Source organism: Cyclopterus lumpus, chromosome 24, assembly GCF_009769545.1.
Source record: "Cyclopterus lumpus isolate fCycLum1 chromosome 24, fCycLum1.pri, whole genome shotgun sequence".
Taxonomy (NCBI): domain Eukaryota; kingdom Metazoa; phylum Chordata; class Actinopteri; order Perciformes; family Cyclopteridae; genus Cyclopterus; species Cyclopterus lumpus.
This window is the reverse complement of record NC_046989.1, coordinates 9,572,859-9,594,309: the sequence shown is the minus strand read 5'-3', so window position 1 is coordinate 9,594,309 and position 21,451 is coordinate 9,572,859. Positions and strand designations below refer to the sequence as shown.

Here is a 21,451-nt window from a genome sequence, read left to right as displayed (position 1 = left end):
ACAATCTGTACACATACGACATCCTCTGTCCCGGGACATCCCATAAACAAACTTTAAACACTGATAACAGTCAAATGGTTGGAGCTTTGGTCATTTTCTTGCACAAAACATGTTATTTTTTAAAATGAGCAAGGTTTAAAAAAACATATTATTACTATCAGGATATTGGACGCTGTGCTTTTTACAAGGTCATGAGGCAACTGTTCAGCAAATATTGACTCCAGCTGCAGATAATATTGCAGTGTTATCAAAGACTTTCAATACAGACACAATCAATATGCCAATCATTCCTGTAACCACGGCGAGGACACAAATTCAATCAAATCACATCTTTTATCGGTCAATTGGTCAGAGTCTCCTTTCCAGCAATGTAGAATATCCTTCCCCAGGAAGGCTGAGCAGTCTGAACCCCCGATAATTGGAGCACACTCTCCGGTCCCCCTTTTCAAAATTGGGAACCACCACTTAAGTCTGCTGACTGAAAGTCCTTCTCCATAGTTTTCCTTGACTTTTCCCAAACCTGGGTCTTTACTTTGCCAAAAGCTGTAGCTGCAGCCCTTCCGGTTAATTAGTACTGTTTCTGGAGCCTACTGGGCCAGGCACGCCTTTGGGTTTGTCAGGTCTTTCCCGCAGGTGGTGATCAGTTGACAGTTCTGCTCATCTGCTCATCAATCTTTGGCTAAGTCCCCCAGCAGAACTATAGAGACCTCGGTTGGCGCCCTTTCCAGGACGCCACCCAGTGAATAGAGGGTGACCCTCTCATTACCCCTCTCAAGGAGTCTAGGTCCAAAACCAGTGCTATACGTGGAGATGAGACCAACTGGATTTAGTTGATACCCGCTCCATCCCTCGCAACAGCTACAGTTCCTTCCCCGCCATAAAGGTGACATTCCACATCCCCAGACTCAATATGGTGCCTGGCTCACAATGCACCTGACCCTAATGCCGATCCCTGCAAGTGGCGTGCCCGACCGACCTCATGCGTCAAAGCCCGGCCACCAGACACTTGCTGGTGAGCCCCGCTCACAGGTCTGGCTCCAGAAGGAAGCCCTGGTTTCCCTTTTCCTCCTCCCCTGTGGCCACTTTGCCTTGGGAGACCCACTCAGGGTCACTGGGCCACACACACCCCTCCACCATGTTAAGGTGGTGATTCAATGAAGGAATTTATTCATTAATTTCATTACATTTCCGGCCATCTGGCCTGCAACATGGCCATACAACAGGCAGAGAATCAGGCCTTGGGGGCCTGATTCTCTGCCTGTTCTCTGGAAACTAGGATATGCTTTCTATAACATGTTTAAAAAGCACGTCATTGATCTTCTGTTTTTTTTGAAGATGTTGTTGCCTCAAGCATAACAAAACACTTCCACATTGTACCTGCAGGCGCATCTCGTCAGTATGTGTCTGAAGTGTTTTATATTGCAAGGTTTTATTGAAGGTGCATGCGTTTGTGAAGTAGCGATCATATGACTGGATAAACAAGACTTGGATTATTCTGCATGAGTTGTGTGATAGTTTGTAAATGGATGTTTTGATATAGTTTTGCTGTTGCTAAACGTGGCCTATTACTTCACTTTTCAGACTTTTCAGCAGTTTTTTGATTCCCTGTTCACGTGGAGGCATGGGAGAAAAATACACGGGTGAGTATTTGATAAACAAATTATGATTTTGTGATTACAATATTCCTTTATCACACAAACATGAGAGGGATGTTAATCTTCTTATCTAACTTTTGGTCAGAAAGTGAAAAATGCCATGCTCAAGTCATATCGGAGTTTCTGACTTCATCAGCCTGAAAAACCAACATGGATGTCTCGTAACGGATTTTCAACCTCACAATTAACTTGCAAGTCTTAAACTTAGCATTCTTTTCTACCATTCCACATGTCGTAAGCATAATTATCAAAATGTCAAACTTTTCCTTTAAATTTGCAATTATATACAGGGACCTTAAGACACCTCATGGGTCATTAATGAATAGTATTAAATGGGATCAATTACTTTGAACCTGTAAATGTTAAACCTTCTGGCCATTGCGAGGTGTTACTGAGCGTAATTCTTCTTTATGCCGGCTTATCCAACATCCATATGAGCTATGAGAGTTTTCAGTTCCCAGTACAGAGTCACTGACCTTAGTACTCAGTCGACAGAGGCTTTTCTAGTGAAACGGGACGCTGGACAAAGGCCAATGAAAAAGGGGATGTCAGCAAATCCGAGTTGTTCTTTTTTTCACTGCACTCATGTGATCTGCCCTGAGCTTCCCTCCCTTTAGTCACAGCAGAAGGCAGCGAGGCGATTTCAGATCCAGTCAGAAGTTATAGAACATGGCATTTCATGGCTTTGAGATTACATAATGAACTTTGAGCACGGGGAAATTCTTAGTGACTGTTTACTGAGACCGATAAGGAAGAAGCTCGTGAAATAAGAATAAATGATTTTAAGCTAGTAAGACCAGAGTTAATTTACTGAACATGTGACAATGGCAGCAGCTTTATACATTGGTATACTAAGCTGTTTACACACTCAGGTGTTTTGAATATTATAATCCTTCTGTTTAATTGTCTTCCCCTCTGTTTCCAGGAACTCCCTCCTTATATCGCCGCTGCTGCTTTTTATGTTGTAATTTTCACTAACTGATGACATTATTTTGAGGAGTACACTACTTGACTAAATGTACTTATTATTTGTAGTCACTATTGAGGTGCAATTAATGGAGTAATACAATTTAAAGACATTGTTAAACATTTTGGAAAGTGCGTTTATTCACTTCTTCTCATCTAACCTTTGACAAGAAAAGAGAACTAAGTGTCAAAATGTGTTTTTCCTTATATTAAGTCTAAAATATTCTGGAATCAGTCCTTAATGTAGTTATTTCCAGTTTGTTTAATAATAATCTTGACATTTAGATTAATAAGACAAAGCACAAATATATGTGAAATTAAATCATCAGATCATATTATGAGTTCAAAGATGATCACATAAATACATCGATGGACACGCTCTATATTAAGTATTGATCTCGAGAAGGGAGAGCTGAAATCATCAACGACAGAGAATATCTTCCATTTCTTTTTGGAATGAACCTTGAATGTGTTTATGTTTTGAGCTCGACTCATCATGTGATTGTTGCACTTCAGTGTGGAGTGCACAAAGTGTACGGGGGCTCAATGTTATGCAGCCGGACAATTCAACAAAGAGTCTGTGTCTGTTCACGACACTTAACTGCTTCTTTCTTCACTGGAGCCAAACAGCCAGATTGATTAAAAAAGTATTTCTTATTTCACTTCAAATGCTTATCTCACTAACTTCCTCTGCCTAATGTTCTTCTGAAGCCCCTCCCCTTCCCTCTGCTCTGTTGTTATAGCTCTGTAAAGGAATGTGTTCATGTATGGAGATGGATATTTGTTCAGGAGGTGTGGTGACATCTTTGTTTGATCAAACTTTTCATGTTTTTTATCTCAAGAATGTGAAGTAGCCGATGAGTTCTCAAAACAATAAAGTTTATTTTCTTTTTTCCTCGCCACAAAACTGTACAACACCACCTGGGATGATTACCTTCCCACCAAACTGAGATATTACAGCCGAGATAAAGAAATATTGAGGCTACCAGCTTGTATGAAGCCTCTGCAGCTAAAATGGTGAGAAGCTCCCCTCTAGTGGTCGGTGTGTGTGCAGACAAGCTACTTTAAACTTCAACATGTCAAAGGGGTTTCCCATCCAAAATAGATGTCATCCAAAAATAGATTTCATGTTTTATCTATTCATTATTTACTAAAGATACTTAACAGGGGACGTTTATTTATATCGCACTCTTCAAACACAGATGCAACTTAAAGTCCTTTACATAAGGTAAAGCAAATCATTAGAATAACATGTAAGATCATGATAAAATAATTAATTAAAATAAAATAAAATTAGTAAATAATCTGTTATTACTATATTATAAAATCAAATACATAAAAGTACAGCACTGCAGTAATAAGTTGCAACATATATATAAAAAAGGAATTTAAAGTACAGAAGATAAATTAATCACTTAATTAAATTTGACCCCGAAGTGAAGGTTCATCCTGTTCTACTTTCAAAAAAAAAGCTGTGTAAGTGGCATTTTCTAACCACCAGATAGTGACTAAGAGAAGTATTTGTTATCTTTAAAATTGTTATGGTTTGTCTCTGACCCCAAGCGCACGACAACAGCAAGGTTTAGTTCTAGCCGAACACACGGCGTAGTTTATTGAGCACAACAAGTCACTTAGAAAAGAAACACAAAAAACTCAAAGTGTCCCCTTAGTCCACGGGTGATCGAACATCAAACCCCAAAAAATCCAAGAAAATACTCCACACAAAAAAGTCAGCAAAGACACGAGGGAAAGTTCAGTGACGACACAAGGAGGAAAGTCCACGGACATCATGGCACGAACTCGCAACGTCAACACAGACAGTCCTGATCTTTATCCCCCCGAATACAACGAGCTGACGAGCTGCAGCCGTGGGACGAGCTGAGTGGCTTCAGGTGTGAGTTGGAGCGCCCCTGGCTTGTCCCCGCCTCCAAGCCCGTAGCTCCCTGGCAGCGCGCTCTGAGGTACCGGGTGTCACTGTGTGAACGGGCTGAGGAGGGAGTCCGGCTGGCTGAGTCCTGACAATACCCCCCCGTCTACGGGAGCCACCTGGCGACTTGCCAGGCTTCTCGGGATGGGCCTGATAAAAGTCAGTCAACAGTCCTGGGTCCATGATGAGCTGGCGGGACACCCAGCTTCGTTCCTCCGGACCATAGCCCACCCAGTCCACCAGAAACTGGTACCCACGTCCTCGTCGGCGAACATCCATCAGTCGGCGAACCTTCCACTGAGGGTGCCCATCTACGATCTTAGGGGGAGGTGGAACTGGGGCAGGAGGCATCAGGGGACTGTGGGAGACAGGTTTAATTCTCGACACATGGAACACTGGATGGATCCTCATGGAGGTTGGAAGTCTCAGCCTCACCGCTGCAGGACTGAGCACCCTTGTGATCTCAAAGGGTCCAACGAACCGGGGATCCAGCTTCTTAGCGGTTGACTGCAGGGGAAGATCCTTGGAGGACAGCCAAACCTTCTGCCCCAGTTGGTATGCGGGCGCTGGGTTCCGGCGACGGTTGGCTCCTCGGCTGCCACGTTCAGCCGCTCGGAGTAAGGCGGCTCTGGTGACCTCCCAGATACGACGACACCTGTTCAGATGGGTCTGCACGGAGGGAACTGCCACTTCCGACTGCTGAGCAGGAAAGAGCGGCGGCTGGTAACCCAGAGACGCCTCGAAGGGGGAGAGGCCGGTGGCGGAGCTGACCAGGGAGTTGATGGCGTACTCGACCCAGGGGAGGAACCGACTCCAGGAGGATGGTCTCCTGGCTGCCACACAACGGAGCGCAGACTCCACGCTCTGGTTCATCCTCTCAGTCTGTCCGTTTGTCTGTGGGTGATAACCAGAGGAAAGACTGACAGAGGCGCCCAACCCCTTGTAAAATGCTCGCCATACCTGGGAGATGAACTGGGGTCCTCTGTCCGAGACGACGTCCTGGGGGAGACCATGAAGCCGGAACACGTGGCTCGTCAGGAGGTCCGCCGTCTCCAACGCCGAAGGGAGTTTAGGGAGGGCCACCAGGTGCACCCCTTTACTGAAACGGTCCACTACCGTTAGTATCACCGTCTTCCCCTGGGAGGGCGGAAGTCCAGACACAAAGTCCAATGCCACGTGGGACCAGGGACGGCTAGGAACTGGAAGGGGCTGCAGTAGCCCTGCGGGAGCCCGGTGAGAGGCCTTGCTGCGGGCACAAACGGGGCAGGCCAGTACAAAGTCCTTTACCTCGTTCCTCATAGTAGGCCACCAGAAACGGCGAGCCAGAAAGGTGAAGGTGCGGTGGACGCCAGGATGGCAGGCAAACTGGCTAGCATGTCCCCACTGAAGCACCCGGGACCTGACCGACTCCGGAACGAACAGACGGCGTGGGGGCACGCCACTCGGAGCAGGATGGGAGCGCAACGCCTGTCTCACGACTGTCTCGATGCCCCAGGCCACCATGCCAACCACCTTGCCCTTGGGGATGATGGGAACTGACTCCTCAGCAGTCAGGCTCCTCCCTTGGTGTAGTCGGGACAGGGCATCCGCCTTAATGTTGCGGGAACCGGGACGATAGGTCAGAGAAAAATCGAACCGACTGAGGAAGCCGGCCCACCGAGCCTGTCGACCATTGAGACGCTTGGTCGCCCGGATGAAAGTCAAGTTCTTATGATCCGTCCAGATGGTGAACGGCTGCTCAGCCCCCTCCAGCCAATGGCGCCACTCCCCCAGAGCAGCTACCACTGCCAGCAACTCCCGGTTCCCGATGTCGTAGTTCTCCTCAGCAGGAAGGAACCGGCGAGAGAAGAACGCACAGGGATGAACCTTCTGATCCGCCACGGCTCGTTGGGAAAGAACCGCCCCCAAGCCGGTGTCCGAGGCATCCACCTCCACAATGAACTGCCTCTTAGGGTCGGGATGGAGTAGAACTGGGGCGCTGGTGAACCTCCTCTTGAGAGCCAGAAACGCGGCATCAGTAGCTGGGGACCAGATGAACGGCTGGGAGGGAGAGGTCAGCCTGGTGAGAGGTTCCGCCACGACACTGTAGTTCCGGATGAACCTCCGGTAGAAGTTGGCAAACCCGAGGAAGCTCTGCAACTCCTTTCGCGACGTGGGGTTCGGCCAGTCCACCACAGCCTGGATCTTGCGGGGGTCGGCCCGAGTCTGACCCTTCTCCACAACGAAGCCCAAGTAGTCGACAGAGGTTGAGTGGAATCGGCACTTCTCAGCCTTGACGAAGAGCCGGTTAAGGAGGAGACGCTTGAGCACCCGGCGGACGTGCTGGACATGATCCTCGAGGGTCCTGGAGAAGACCAGGATGTCGTCGAGGTAAACGACCACAAACTCGTCCAGCATGTCGCGGAGCACGTCGTTCATGAGCGCCTGGAATACCGCCGGGGCGTTGGTAAGGCCGAACGGCATTACCCGGTACTCGTAGTGACCTCGGGGTGTCTTGAAGGCGGTCTTCCACTCGTCCCCCTTCCTGATTCGAACCAGGTGGTAGGCACTCCGGAGATCCAGCTTGGTGAAGATGGTAGCCTGGGTGAGGGGCTCAAGGGTGGAACTCATGAGGGGGAGGGGGTACTTGTTCTTGACCGTTATGTCGTTCAGTTGGCGATAGTCAATACAGGGTCGGAGGCCCCCATCCTTCTTCTTCACGAAGAAGAAGCCCGCTGCCACCGGGGAGGACGACGGCCGAATGAGCCCTGCTGCCACTGACTCCGATATGTACTCGTCCATCGAAGCCTTCTCCGGAATAGACAGGCTGTACAGCCGACTGCTGGGAAGGGAAGCCCCAGGGCGGAGGTCAATTGCACAGTCGTACGGCCTATGTGGAGGGAGCGACTGAGCCCGGGTCTTGCTGAAAACCTCTCCCAGATCGTGGTACTCCGGAGGAATAGAGGAAACGTCCGGGGGAGGGACACTGGGGATTGGTCGGGGTAACGGGCTGGGGGCTGCCTGTAGACACTGGGCGTGGCAGGAGGAACTCCATTCCAGTATCATCCCAGAGGACCAGGCAATGTGTGGCTCATGCTGTACAAACCAGGGGTGCCCTAGGATCACAGGGGCCAGTGGGGACTGGATCAGGTAGAACTTGCGGTTCTCCACATGGTTTCCCGCCACAGTGAGGGAGATGGGACGGGTGCTCTGGGTGATGCGGGCCAGATGGCGGTTGTCCAGTGCAAAGGCCTCTACGGGCTCCTCCAGTGCTTCTAGCGGGATGTTAGCCTGGGCAGCGAACTCCGAGTCCAGGAAACACTCATCCGCCCCAGAATCGAGGAGGGCCCCCACTGTAATCCGCTGATCCGCCCAGGCCAGGGTGACGCTAATCCGCCGGCTCGGTGGTGCAGGACTACGGGAACAGGAAAGGTGACTCACTAGGATCTCCCGAGGTCCTGGTGAGCCTAATCTTTTGGCCGGGTGGGGCAGCCGCTGATGCGATGTCCCTTCTGGCCACAGTAGAGACACAGGCCTGCCCTGAATCGGGCCTCCCGTTCGGTTGGGCTAAGGCGCATGCGTCCCAGCTGCATGGGTTCCTCGCCAGTCGTCGTCTGTGATGAGGGCAGGACGGGAGTAGGGGCAGTAGGTTGAGCTACGGCGAGGGTCCTCTCCTGTGTGCTGGGTCTGTGGGGGGTGGGAAGGGATCCCCGGAGGACTCGCTCCCGCCTCCTCTCACAGAGGCGTCCATCGATGCGGATGGCGAGGTTGATGAGGTCATCAAGGGAAGAGGACTCCTCCCGTGTGGCTAGCTGGTCTCTCACCGCCTCGCTGAGCCCCCTCCGGAAGGTGACCCGAAGCGCAGGATCGTTCCACCCACTCTCCGCAGCGGCCAACCTGAACTCCACCGAGTAGTCCGCCACTCTGCCACCACCCTGTTGGATACTGCTCAACCGGGCACCGGGGTCCTGACCACTGGCTGGATGATGGAACACCTTACGTAGCTCTGCCACAAACTCCCTATAGGAGAGACAGAAGCTGGCACCCATGGCCCAGGAAGCGGTAGCCCACTGGGCTGCCCGGCCGGCGAGCAGGTTAATCACATACGCGACTCGAGCGGTGTCAGAGGTGAACCTGCTAGGCTGGTGAGCGAAAACCAACTCACACTGCATGATGAAGGTGGCACAAGTCTCAAAATCACCCTCGAACGGTCGGGGGCTGGAGAGGCTAGGCTCCCGTGGTACTGGGTTGGAAACCGCAGGGTTAACCGGAGAGGGATACACAGGGGGCGGGTTCACAGGCTGGTTCAGCGGCTGGGTGGTGAGGGCCATCGTCAACGCCCGCAGCTGTAGCAGGATCTCGGCTTGTTGGTCTGCCGATGCCGCCTGCTGACGAGTCAGGATCTCCACAGAAGCGTGGAGCGGCTGGACCTGGGCTTGGAGGTTCTGCACGGCAATGGAGGCCGCCTCCAGCTGGTGAGAGTGGGTGTTGGTCAGATGCAGCTGCCTACTAAGGGCAACCTGAACAGAGCTGGACAATCCACTCTCTGTGTCGGCTGGGGTCGTCATGGCGAGTTCGTACTGTTATGGTTTGTCTCTGACCCCAAGCGCACGACAACAGCAAGGTTTAGTTCTAGCCGAACACACGGCGTAGTTTATTGAGCACAACAAGTCACTTAGAAAAGAAACACAAAAAACTCAAAGTGTCCCCTTAGTCCACGGGTGATCGAACATCAAACCCCAAAAAATCCAAGAAAATACTCCACACAAAAAAGTCAGCAAAGACACGAGGGAAAGTTCAGTGACGACACAAGGAGGAAAGTCCACGGACATCATGGCACGAACTCGCAACGTCAACACAGACAGTCCTGATCTTTATCCCCCCGAATACAACGAGCTGACGAGCTGCAGCCGTGGGACGAGCTGAGTGGCTTCAGGTGTGAGTTGGAGCGCCCCTGGCTTGTCCCCGCCTCCAAGCCCGTAGCTCCCTGGCAGCGCGCTCTGAGGTACCGGGTGTCACTGTGTGAACGGGCTGAGGAGGGAGTCCGGCTGGCTGAGTCCTGACAAAAATGACTTATGTTAAGGGAATGAGTTGAATCACAATTTGTTTTCAGAATTCTCCACACACTTCCATATCCATCTGCATTTCATAGCATGCTGGAGATTGTTGTTCACATCAGTGTTAGTTGTGTTGTTCGGGCTCTTCTTGTGCTTTTCTTTGAGTCACACTGACTCACTCTCTATATATATATGATCTGCTGATCACCTCTCCATGATCAATAAAGAGGCATCTGATGCAGGACATTTCTCATGAAATCACCTTTGATAACAAAAATAATGGATTCACTAACAAAGGAAATTTGACTTGAACCATTTCACTTTCAGTTGCATTATTTAGCGGATCATAAGTGTTTGACCCATCAGAAAGGAGGAAGATATCTATTAAATCACATCCCATATCTGATATCAGCTGAGCAATAACATCATAGTAAAGTGTGATTCCAATCATCGCAAAGAGAGCCTCATGCTCGATCGTAATGGCATTAATCTAACAACCAATGAAAGAAACCCGTCTGGAAACCAATGTGGGTCAATAGAAACACAAACACCTGGTGTCACCCTGGTGCCACCCATGTGCACAGCGCCGGCCTCTTTTCATGCACAGGTGTCTCTCCAGCCATACGCAACAACTCAGCCCTCGCAAACGCCCCCAGACGAACATCAGAGCCCGGTGACAGTGAGGTAAACATGGAGTGGGTGGAGGGGATTATCCCTGTCATCTGTTTGGATTACAGGGAGAGCTTCCCATCTGTCACCTTAAAGATGAGGTCAGAACACTGTCTTCACATGTCGGAGGCCTTTGTTTTTTTAATCTATTTAGGTTAGAAACATGACTCTGTGGCCATGTCATTGTCTGGATTGAGCTACTCTTCTTTGTTAGCTTCTCGTGTACTTCATGTACTGTTTGTAAACACTGACTGAACTACAGAGGGGGAGTGTGTGTGTGTGTGTGTGTGGGGGGGGGGGGGGGGGGGGGGTGCTCTGGTTTAGAGATGAGGAAAGTCAGGGATGTATTTTAGGGTAAACCCACCAAAATGCATCTAGATGTACAGTACTCGACTGAGCAATACCTCTTTTTAATTAGGTACATGTTTCAAAAGGTTAATAAAGTCTAATATCTTCATGGTAAATGAGGATCAGCAGCCCTTTTCCATCCCATAAAAGGTCAAACTTTCCACCTGAAGAGTCTTTATTATAAATGCTAGACATACAGTAGCAACCTGGTAATCTATAAAGTAACGACCTTATCGAGGGCTCATTAGTGCTCGAGAAAGTTGCATTAAATGCAGCTTTTAAAAGAATCACACAAATGCTATATAGGAGCTTGGAAAACATCCTTCAAACTCTGAATAGTTTAGATAGTGTATAATGTTTATGCATCATTATTTATAGTTTCATTTTCAGTTCATATCCATGCAAGTATTTTACTTATTTGTTTATTATTATTTATCTTTTTATTGTTTTATTTAAAGCGCTGCTCTTTTTTAATAGTGTCCACCTTTGCTTCATTTCTTTTGTTTTAGTGCTTTGTGAAGCACATTGTAACATGTTTTAATGTAGCTTGTTATCTTATTTATTTGTTTTTTTTTACTTGACTATTTTTGTCATTATTACTACAGTGTGTTATGTTAACAAACACATGTGCGCTAGTATATCTTTTATAGGTCATTGGCATTTCATGTAAACCACCTGTTTAATCTTACTATTGTTCTTGTATTGATATTTATTGAGATGTATTTAACAGACTGGTTGTGTACTATTGTAATTACTTGCTTTGAGATTGATTGATGGTTTAAACACAATTGTCTTAAAATAATTTTTTTGTTTTATATTCAAGACCTCTAAGGACCAGTTGAAGCTCTTTTGAAATCACACGTTCTTCTGTTCACACTGTTGGATGTTGGTGTTTCTGCACTGACTTAATAGAGTTCAGAGTTCACCCTGCATTTTATTTAGCAACACAGGAGGAGGAGGAGGAGGAGGAGGAGGAGGAGGAGAATGGTGTTGTGGTGGAGGTGTGACTGGGATGTCAAGGTTACTGTGAATATATGCAGAAGGAAACCATCTGAGGTTTCTGCTCACACCTACACACAAAGTCAGCCAACACGCCTCGATATCCACCTACACAACGACGGCACATTTACCTCTCTGCTTCTCTATCATCTGCATTACATTACATATCATTTAGCCGACTTACAATAAGTGCATTCAACCATGAGTATGACACACACACACACACACACACACACACACACACACACAGTTTTCCTCCTATAATGCACACATGCCTATTCTGGGCCGGTGGGACTCGTTCTCTGTGTGAATTACACAGGCTGACCGCTTGCTGTGAGCCCACACTGCACTAACTCTAACCCTAAACTACATCCTTTCGATGTATCTCCCTCTTTCCACCTCGCCGCTCAGCCCACTGTGTGTGTCCTCTTTATCTGCCTCCTCGCCGCTCTCCAGCTCCCTTTCAGCTGATGGAGCTTATTGTGGACAAATAGGCTTAGGAGCATCACTATAGCAACTGCGAATCGTAAAAAAAAAGCTACATAAGCACTTCATCAGGGGCCGTGATCCATTGGCATTGGCCCAACCTCCTGCAACAAGTACAGGCAGGACAGAGAGGCTCATGGGAGGAGGAGGAGGAGGAGGAGGAGGAGGAGGAGGAGGAGGAGGAGGAGGAGGAGGGAGGCGAGAGAGAGAGAGAGAGATAGGAGGAGATAATGCTGTGGGACTGTGAGGGGACGGGAGAATCCATTTCTTCTCTCGCTCTGCTCTTACTGGTCTTGTCTCTTCAGCATCCGTCAACCCTTCGGATGTCTGGCGATTTTTCTTATTCTGATTTTCTTTTTTGTTTCTCGTGGAGTCTAAGAAAACTTTCAAAAGACGAAGAGGTAAGACAACTGTTCATTCTCAATTCTGCTTTGGAGTAAACGGCAACACATTGGATCCAAAGATGTGATGTTTCAACATATTCACGTTAGAATCTGTCAAAGGATACATGTTGTAAAACTGAACACTGAGGATATGAAGAGAGAAAGAAAGTTCAAGCCAGTTGGAAATGTATTTTCACTTTTGCCAACAGTTTTCTATAATATCCGGGAAATAAGTCAAATTTGAATGTAACAAAAGCTGCTGAACATGAGAGCAAACATTGATGACCTTTCCAAAGAGCTGTTAGTCGATCAACATTTTCAAGCAAAGATTCCCAAACATAGGATTGTTACGGGTTGCTTGCCCTTGCTTTATAATAAATGTAATATTTTGGGGGTTTTGGACTGTCAGACAAAACAAGACACTTGACGACATCACGTTGGGCTCTGTTTTCATTGTTTTCTGTTGGGCTGATTATTCAGCAATGAAAACAGTCATTAGTGCAGCCCTGCTCATGTTTATTTCTTATGTAAACACTTATGGAAAACAATAACTGGTCTAACATACGCACACGTGTTTGAAAGACTATATTTGTCTGCATGTGAGTGACTCCATTTTGAAGTCAGCTCAGTGAAACTGTTAGAGCAGGTAAAGGTTTCTACTAATCTCACTTTTTAATCTAAACTGCAGAACCAGAACCAGAGTCGTATAAAGCTTTTACAGCAGCTGTAGTTTGGAGGACAAACTCAGCACCCGAACAGATTAACTCAAGATTAGGAGAGTTACGAAAATAAATGGAGACCCGAGAAAAGAAGATAGTAGAATAAAGAGATTACCACACAATGTGTAAAGGTACAACACGAAGGTAACGTGTACTTCTGCTGGAATACAGTTTAATCTTTGAAGCACTTTTGAGGAGATCACTGCTGAAACTAATGATTATTTTCAGCATCGATGATCTTTCCTATTATTTTCTAAATGAATTAATCAGTCATTTGACCCTAATAATGTCAGAAAAATGAAGAATGCTCATCACAGTATTCTAAAGCTCAATGCTCGATTCTTCAAATTGCCGTTTTGTCTGTTAACGAATATTTAGTTTATGGCTGCAGCTAACGATTACTTTCATTATCAATTAATCTGATGATTATTTTTTTGACTGATTAATCGGTTGTAATAGAAATCCCATTGCGACATACATCTTAAAATGTCTTGTTTTGTTGGATAGCTCAAAACCAAAAATATTCAGTGTGAAACCTTATATGACAAAGAAAAGCAGCAAAAAGCTAGAACAAGAGAATATTTAACATTAGTACTTGACAAACAATTATTTGAATATTGAAATCGATGTCAATTTATTTTCTGTCGATCGTTGAATCATTTGAGTCATGTCATCCCATTAAAACCTTTTATTAAATCTCTACATCTTCATCAGTGTGCTCTTCAGTTCAGTATTGTACTTTCATCTCAAAACGAAATGCAAACAAAGGGCTTATTGATTTGAATACAGCGACTGTGACACCTGTAGAACAAAGAGCCATGTGGTGGGGCGGTTTGGTCCAGATGTTGAAACAGCTTTCAGATGTGGTGATATAAAAGATGCCAAATTATGCAGCTCCATGTTGCCCCTTTGTGCTAAAAACCTTGAGAAAGAAGAAGAAGAAAAGCTCACTTATTCAACTGAACTAGACAATCAATGAAATGCTCATAGCAGAAATCACTGTAACTCTGAAATGTTTGTTTTGTTTTATTGGTTTCACCTTTCAAGCTCTGCAAAGTACAGATAAGTCAATTACTGGACAACATTTCCAAAATGTCTCATTGACAAACTATTGTAATAAAAGCAGCAAATCTAATAAGGCCGATAGCATATTGAAAAATAAACCACCAGTTTGAATTCAACAAATATTTCAACAGCTTGGGGGTATTTTTGGTGTGATCTCAAATCCTTTCAGTGATTGTCTTCGTCTCATCAGGGGCTGTGAAGGAGGACAAGGCCATGGCCTCCTGGTTCAACTGGAACGAGCCGGACTACCGGAGCCCCCGGCGGGACCCGGCCGATGTGGTCACAGACACCCTGATGCTGGAGTTCAGCTGGCAGCTGAAGGAGGCCGAGAGGCAGCAGAGAGAGAGGGAGAACGAGTACCGGCGCCTCAAGACCGGAGTGGACTACGGCTGGCTGGCCAACCCGCCGCGGTGCTCCTACAACATCAGCACCGGGGAGCGGCTCGGCCTGGAGGACCTCTGCTGCAAGGTGCCAGCGCCGTGCTGCGGCCTGGTCATACTCAAGTAAGGAGACACAGCTTGACAAATATGACATTCAGGTCTTGGCCGTGACAGTCCACTTAGGAATCTCTCTTAGTTGTATACTTATGGTCAACATCTAATAGAAGAAACATCAGATCCAGATCGCCACCAAAACTGAATTAATTGTTAATCGCTCCAAATTCAAAGCGCCCCTCAGAATCAGCTGGCCAACCTCTCTGCGGCCATCACATGACTTGTAATTCTTTGTGTCTTTGTCCTTTGAGCCTGAGCTTGTCGGAGCACCTGTTCACAGAAAGATGCTGAGTCTCCGGTGTCTTGTTAGCGATCTGCACTGTTTTTGGAAAACAGTTTTGACTGCTGGTGTTAATGGGAGGAGCTAAACGCGGAACAACGCTGGACAACACACACACGCACACGCACACACACATGCACACAACGCTGGACAACACGCACACACACACACACACACACACAAACACACACACACACACACGTGCACACATACACACGCACACACACACACGCACACACACACACACATGCACACACGCACACGCAGACACACACACACACACACACGCACACACACACACACACACACACACACACACACACACACACACACACACACAGGGACCAACTGCAGTGGGTTGTTTGTGATTTTAATTAGCTGCACAGCAGAGGAGCCCTACATTGAAGGTACATCTGGGTTTTCCCAAATGCCATCCTGTCCTTATCTCTTATTTTATTCTGTATTTGGAATCCCATTAACTTCCATGAAGCAGGGTACACATGAAATGATAATATTTTGGATAGATAAATAAATGAAAACAGGATGAGTTTTAATTGTGTGACGGTTATGTTTTATTATTATTCCTTTTTTTCTTTCTGTTATGCCACACATAAATATTATAATTTGACTTTCCTATCCGACAATTCTTACAAGAAAATGGAAAATTTTAATAGTTTCATGAAAAAGATGGCTTCTCTCTAAACTTCAGATTAAGGTTCAGTTTTGTCAAATGAAGCTGCTGTAAAATGATGGCTTACATCTGTAAAACTGGCTCATATTTCCAATTATTATATATTTTAATACTCAATTATATATGTGATTATACAGTAGTGCAGCTTTAAGAAATATGTACAAACATTACAGACTGGGTCATAAACGACATGATGAATTTAAAGTGTGAATAAATAGTCTAACATAGACATACATCAGATACAACAAGCTGTTTTCAAGAATGACCTTTCATGCCTAATCAATAACTTTCATTCAGTCATTATCGAGTGTGAATCCTCCACTGAAGGTCAAACAATTAATTTGACGCTGACAGCAGCTTTCAGTCCTGTATTTTCAAGTTTTCATTCACAATTAAATCATAAATTGTGCCTTTTACATTGAGTTTTTTTCCCCCACTTTCATTTGAACACGTTAAACTATTTAGCTCAATGCTTACAATGCCAGTTATGGTTCAATTTGAAAGGTTTCGGTAGATAAATATGATTCTGGCCCTGAATGTGTCCTCAGAGTTAACATGTCAAAGCGGAGTAAAGTGGGCCAATCATCAGCAAACTGGAAACACTTACTGGGAAGCAGATTAATAAATAGCCATCTATTTAAAGGTTTGCTAAGGCACCTCTTGTTCGTGAGAGGAGTGATTGGGGCAATAGCCGGAGTGTGCAGGTCACTGAGGGTTGGGGGGGTGTTTGCTCTAATACCAGAATAATAACCCTGTGATGCATTATAAGTTTATATTTCTTAATACTGTTTCATTATTTTATTGACTCGTTTGTACTTTTTGCATTTATGTTTCAGTTGTATCCTACTTCCTTGTCGTCTGTCTAGTCTTGCTCTTAGTCGTATGTGGACAAAAATGGAGGCAGACAACTGATTAAATTGTACTTAATGGATATATGCTGTATATACATTATACTGTATAATTTAAATAGTTCACAGGACTTAATGTGTAATAGCAAACAGTTAAAAACAATTATCTTGTAAAAATAAATTGTCGATTGAGTTCTGTGAGCGTGGAGAAAGAAGTGAGCGTACCGGACCTAAGTTTACCAGACTGAACTGGCAGCAGTTGAGTTGCATTGTGGATCATGTATGCACCAGCTTTTGACAAGAAAGAAGAATAGCTGTAATTTTAAGAACTCCTTATCTCTGCTTCTGTTGCATTGATTTGATCAAATTGTCCAAACACCGACAACGTTGTAGGTGAGCGGTGCTCAATCGGTGGAGTACTCCAAACTGTCAACCTGATCCTTGGTCCCTTACAGGTTCAGGGAGGTCCTGCAGGCCAATGAGCCCGAGGTGCAGGAGGTGTCCGGCCTGTTTCGCTCCGTCCTCCTGGAGACTTTGGACAACCTGAAGGAGGAGCAGGAGGCGCAGCGGCTCTCCCACCAGTGGAACAACAAACGTGCCGTGAGCATGTCCCTCATGAACTTCAGGTCCCGGATTAAGATCAACCCGTTTGGAAGCACGGTTAACCTGACCTCCGCTGTGACTGATGGGGCCAAGTTGAGTGACCTCAAGACCGTGTCGGAGGATGTGGAGAAGGGGATGGAGAGGTCACAGAGGGTGTGGAGCATGCCCGACTTCAGATACAAAGGAAGCAGCAGCAGTAAGGTAGTTTGATGCTGATGTTCACGGCTCAGGACCCACCGCTACAGCAAGTCCACGAGCACCAGACGAGGCCGGCTGGAGCCCACAGTTGTCCTCCTCTTTTCAGTATGAGATCAACCAGCACTGGTCCAGTTACTGATGTACCTGTTCACCAGGCGTCTTCATCAGATCCTCTGTAACTTGACGGCACTTTTTTTGTAACAAACAGTTCAAATGTTGCGTAAGAGTATCGCCTCTGGTAGTGATGCATCTTATATTTTGTAGACATTGGTATCGAAGCATTAAGGGCTATTTAAAGGCTTTCTTGACTCCTAAATATTGCAGGAACGCATACAATGTTGGTCTGGCTGCAGAGGTGATTGGTCTTTTATGACAGTACGTATGTATACATAAACACACACACACATATATATATATATAAATTGTATGTACAAGTTATTGGCAATAGTCCAAATTATTCAGAGGGTGGTTCATGCTCCCCTTCTCCATCCTGCTATTGTCTCCCAACAACACAAAGACTCAGCACAATATTTCATAATTCAAGGTCGACAAACTGAAAGCTTTCTTTCTGTTCTTCATTGAGGGCGTCAAAAAGGAAAAGACGCTTAGAAATGATCACTAAACATTACCAGACCTTTTTGAGTGCAGAAGAATCTTCCCGGCAGTTAATTGCGGTTTCTTTTCCATTTGTCACGCATCACAATTCAGCAGTACTCTACAGGTTTACTCCATGAGCTTTCAAGTGGATTGATTTATTTCAATTGAACAAAATGGCTGATGTTGAAACAATATTCATGACTTTGGGGGAATGAATGTTCAAAATAAGATATACAGTTACCATCAAAGTTGATTCCCATATAATTTGAAACAAAATGTACACATTTAAATATCAGTACACGCTGATAACACTCTGGCTCTCACATTTACTGTGGAAACATAATGGTTAGTTATCTACAAAAACAAAATAATTATGGGCAATCTTACATGTAGTACGGTTGACAGAGCCAGCGGGTAAAAACAATATCTTGAACTTTAAAGGAGAATCAATTTTACACATAAAGTCTGTTTAAGGGGTTGAGGAGTACTGCTGCGTATGCAAGAGCACAAGTTGTGTGAGGTCTTTTGTGTCTTCAGAAGGAGCTGTGTGAAGTCTGATAGATTGACTCAAGTGATGTCACTGGAGTCAAAGTGGGTCCGGGCTGGTTAGACAGAAGTTTATCAGATCTCTGCGGCTCATCAAGTTGCCTTTCAGGTAGTGTAGGCAGCTGGTTTTAAAGAATAAAGCATGAAATAAAATAAATGGAAGAAGAATATTTCTCTGGTCCACTGTGAGTCCGACAATGTTATAGGAATAAAATGCTCAAATGGTGGCGTACACTTTTGAAGGGGTGACCATACGTTCAAACCACAAACGAACTTGAGAAGCTGATCGCCGGCAGTCACTGGCCTTCATCTGATGTAGTTAATTACAGATACAATTTTTGATGGCACTGCACGCCATAAACATTTCTCATATCACAAAAACTATCGGGCCAAGCTGAAGAATCTGCCCCCTGGACAGTGCCACGGTGAAAATCAAGCCAAGTGGTCTGAACACAGCTCCTTCACTCCATCAGGCTCGGTGCTGCCTGTGTCAATGCAAGTTGTATTCACCATCTCTTTCTCAGAAAACTCTTCATTGTTGTTCTCCTGGAAAGCCAAATTGTTGTTTCCTGAGTTCTGCCGACGTGTCTGAGCACTATTACTGCCTTCCACAGTGGCATCACAGGGTGGAGTTCAGGAACTCAAGAAGTTCTGCTCGATTTTTATCGCGCTGTAACAAAGAAAATAAGCAAATAACAATCCATCCTCACACTGTATCCATACACATGGTTGCCTAGATGACAGCAAACACGTGAGATTACCTGTTTGTCTTTCTTTGACTTCTTTACTTTCATCTTTATCTTCTTCCCTGAAATCATGCTGTACTTGCCCTTTTTCTTGTCGTTCAAGTACTGAAAGAAAACAGATGTAAGTTTACAGGGCTAGATTTCAATAAATCTAAATATATATAAAGTTGGTTGACAAAATTACAAAGCCTGTGATTACAAATGTGACTAGGTATGTGCATATCATACTAGCACATGTTGGGGGCTGGCAAAAACTTTCAAACATGTTCTACAATGGTCAACATCGACAACTATTGGGATTCCATTAAATTGCTTTGAGATAAAAAAAACTAAAAAAAACTTGTGTGGTTTGATGCATTTTGGAGCATGTTTGGGTTTAACTTATCGAGGTGGACTTGATTTTAGAGATCAGTGGAATTCAATGAATGGAACTCAATAAAAAATTGTGACAATGTAATGTAGAAACTGTCTAGAATAATGTGTCGAATGCATTTGTTTTAACATTGTTTTGTGGTCACACAGTGAGAAAATGATTTGTTTGTCTAGTGGGACCTGGATGGGCAGTTACCTTGGAGATTTGTACAGGTCCCGTGTTTTCCTCTACTCCTTTTGCTTTCTTGTCTTTTTTACGTTTGTGTCGTTTTTCTTTCTTCCCTTTCTGCTGCAAGTCACAAAATAAGTTGGACTTAGTTTTACATTATGTTCCATTATTAAACAATTCAGTCACTTTCACTGAAACTTGCTGTTAATTATAAATTCATGAGATAAAAATGCTCAAAATTACTTTTTTGTGTGGTTTCTCCTTTTTCCTTTTCTTAGACTGCTTTCTGGATTTACTGTCAGAGTCTACAAACAACAAAACACATCAAATCAATTTATTAATATTTGTACTGTTATGATGATAACACATTAACATCTGACATTAATACAATTCAACACTGATGAAAACCATAAAAAATGTTTTCCTGCCAAAGATTCTCAGATGTATTGCAGACTTTACAGATACACTTACCGCTACTGCTCGAGCTACTCCGGCTGTGGCTCGATGAGTTGGATGAGCCCGAAGAAGAAGAAGAGGAGGAGGAGGATGACGATGACGATGAAGACGACCTAGAAGAGGACGACGAGGAAGACCTACTTCGACTGCGTTTCCGCTTCGTTTTTTCTCGTCCTGAATATACAGAAGACAGACATATAAAAGATAAACTTTTGTATTTGCACAGAAGATGACATTGAGTCTTATTAAAGCAAGGCATAAGAAAACGGTAACTAACTGTCTACTCATCTGTCGTTACTCAGAACTGCAGATTTTGCACTGATGGTATTATGCTCTTTAGGATGCCATTCTCCTTTGGTTCCACAAGTATTCAAATACAACTTTGGAACCAGGTTAGAGGGACATTTAGACTAAAAAGGGCAATCGGAAGCTGTCTAAAGCAGTTATAACGTTACAAGCACAGAACATTGCACTCGAGACAGTAGTGAAAGTGAGAAAAACAACAGAAACGCTGTGGCTGTGGAGGTATTTTAGTCGTGACGGTGCGCTCCATGTGTCACATCTAGAAGCGGACTTGCCTGTGCTCCGCGATCTCTTCCGCTCATCTGTTCTGGAGCTGGAGCTGGAGCTGGACACCCTCGACTCCGCTTTCGTTGACTAACAACAAAGACACATATATTATACAAAATGTATTCGAGCTTGTCTCCGTCCTGGATGTGAAGGGAGGCAGTTGTTTTATTGAAATATGATCTTCGCTTCGTGGAAGAAATCGCTAACATTAGCTAACGTGATAAAGTTACACATGGCAACATCTACGTAACCGTTCAAAACAGGGACACCATTGCATATAATCGTGGATTTGTTGACAATTCTGATAACATACTCATGAATTATTGACGCTTACCTTAAATGTCCTTTCACTTGTGCTTAACAAGGCTACGTTTACTAAGCTAAAGCTAAAATGCGCTTTAAGCTATTAACGTTGAATGATCTAATGCTGGTGAAAGAAGTTCTGTACTCACCATGGCGACAGCAGAACACCGTTAATTTATCACATATGTACACTAACACGTTAACAGCTGAAAGAACAGTAATATATATATTTATTCGCGATTTTCTCTCGTAAATTAGCATTAGCCAGCACTCTTAGGAGACATTTTGTATCCCATGATGCACCGCGGAACGTACGTTCAAAACA

The 21,451-nt window shown here is 45.1% G+C and overlaps 2 protein-coding genes across 3 annotated transcripts; one reads left to right on the top strand and one right to left on the bottom strand.

Moving 5' to 3' along the window:
• Positions 1-14,466: 14,466 nt before the first annotated feature.
• Positions 14,467-17,379, top strand: rd3 (retinal degeneration 3, GUCY2D regulator). The gene is made up of 2 exons (XM_034528067.1): positions 14,467-14,756; positions 17,022-17,379. Exons 1-2 carry the CDS (start codon positions 14,467-14,469, stop codon positions 17,377-17,379), a joined length of 648 nt encoding a protein of 215 aa, XP_034383958.1.
• Positions 17,380-18,098: 719 nt separating this feature from the next.
• On the bottom strand, positions 18,099-21,451 carry si:ch211-22i13.2 (uncharacterized protein LOC553945 homolog). Of its 2 annotated transcripts, none has more exons than XM_034528399.1 (7): positions 21,276-21,451; positions 20,832-20,910; positions 20,269-20,427; positions 20,041-20,102; positions 19,825-19,917; positions 19,272-19,361; positions 18,099-19,180 (listed from the first exon to the last, which is right to left on the bottom strand). In XM_034528399.1, exons 1-7 carry the CDS (start codon positions 21,276-21,278, stop codon positions 19,130-19,132), a joined length of 537 nt encoding a protein of 178 aa, XP_034384290.1. In that variant the 5' UTR covers positions 21,279-21,451; the 3' UTR covers positions 18,099-19,129. The 2 variants fall into 2 exon arrangements, with proteins under 2 accessions (XP_034384290.1, XP_034384291.1); XM_034528400.1 differs by having other exon boundaries at positions 19,825-19,914.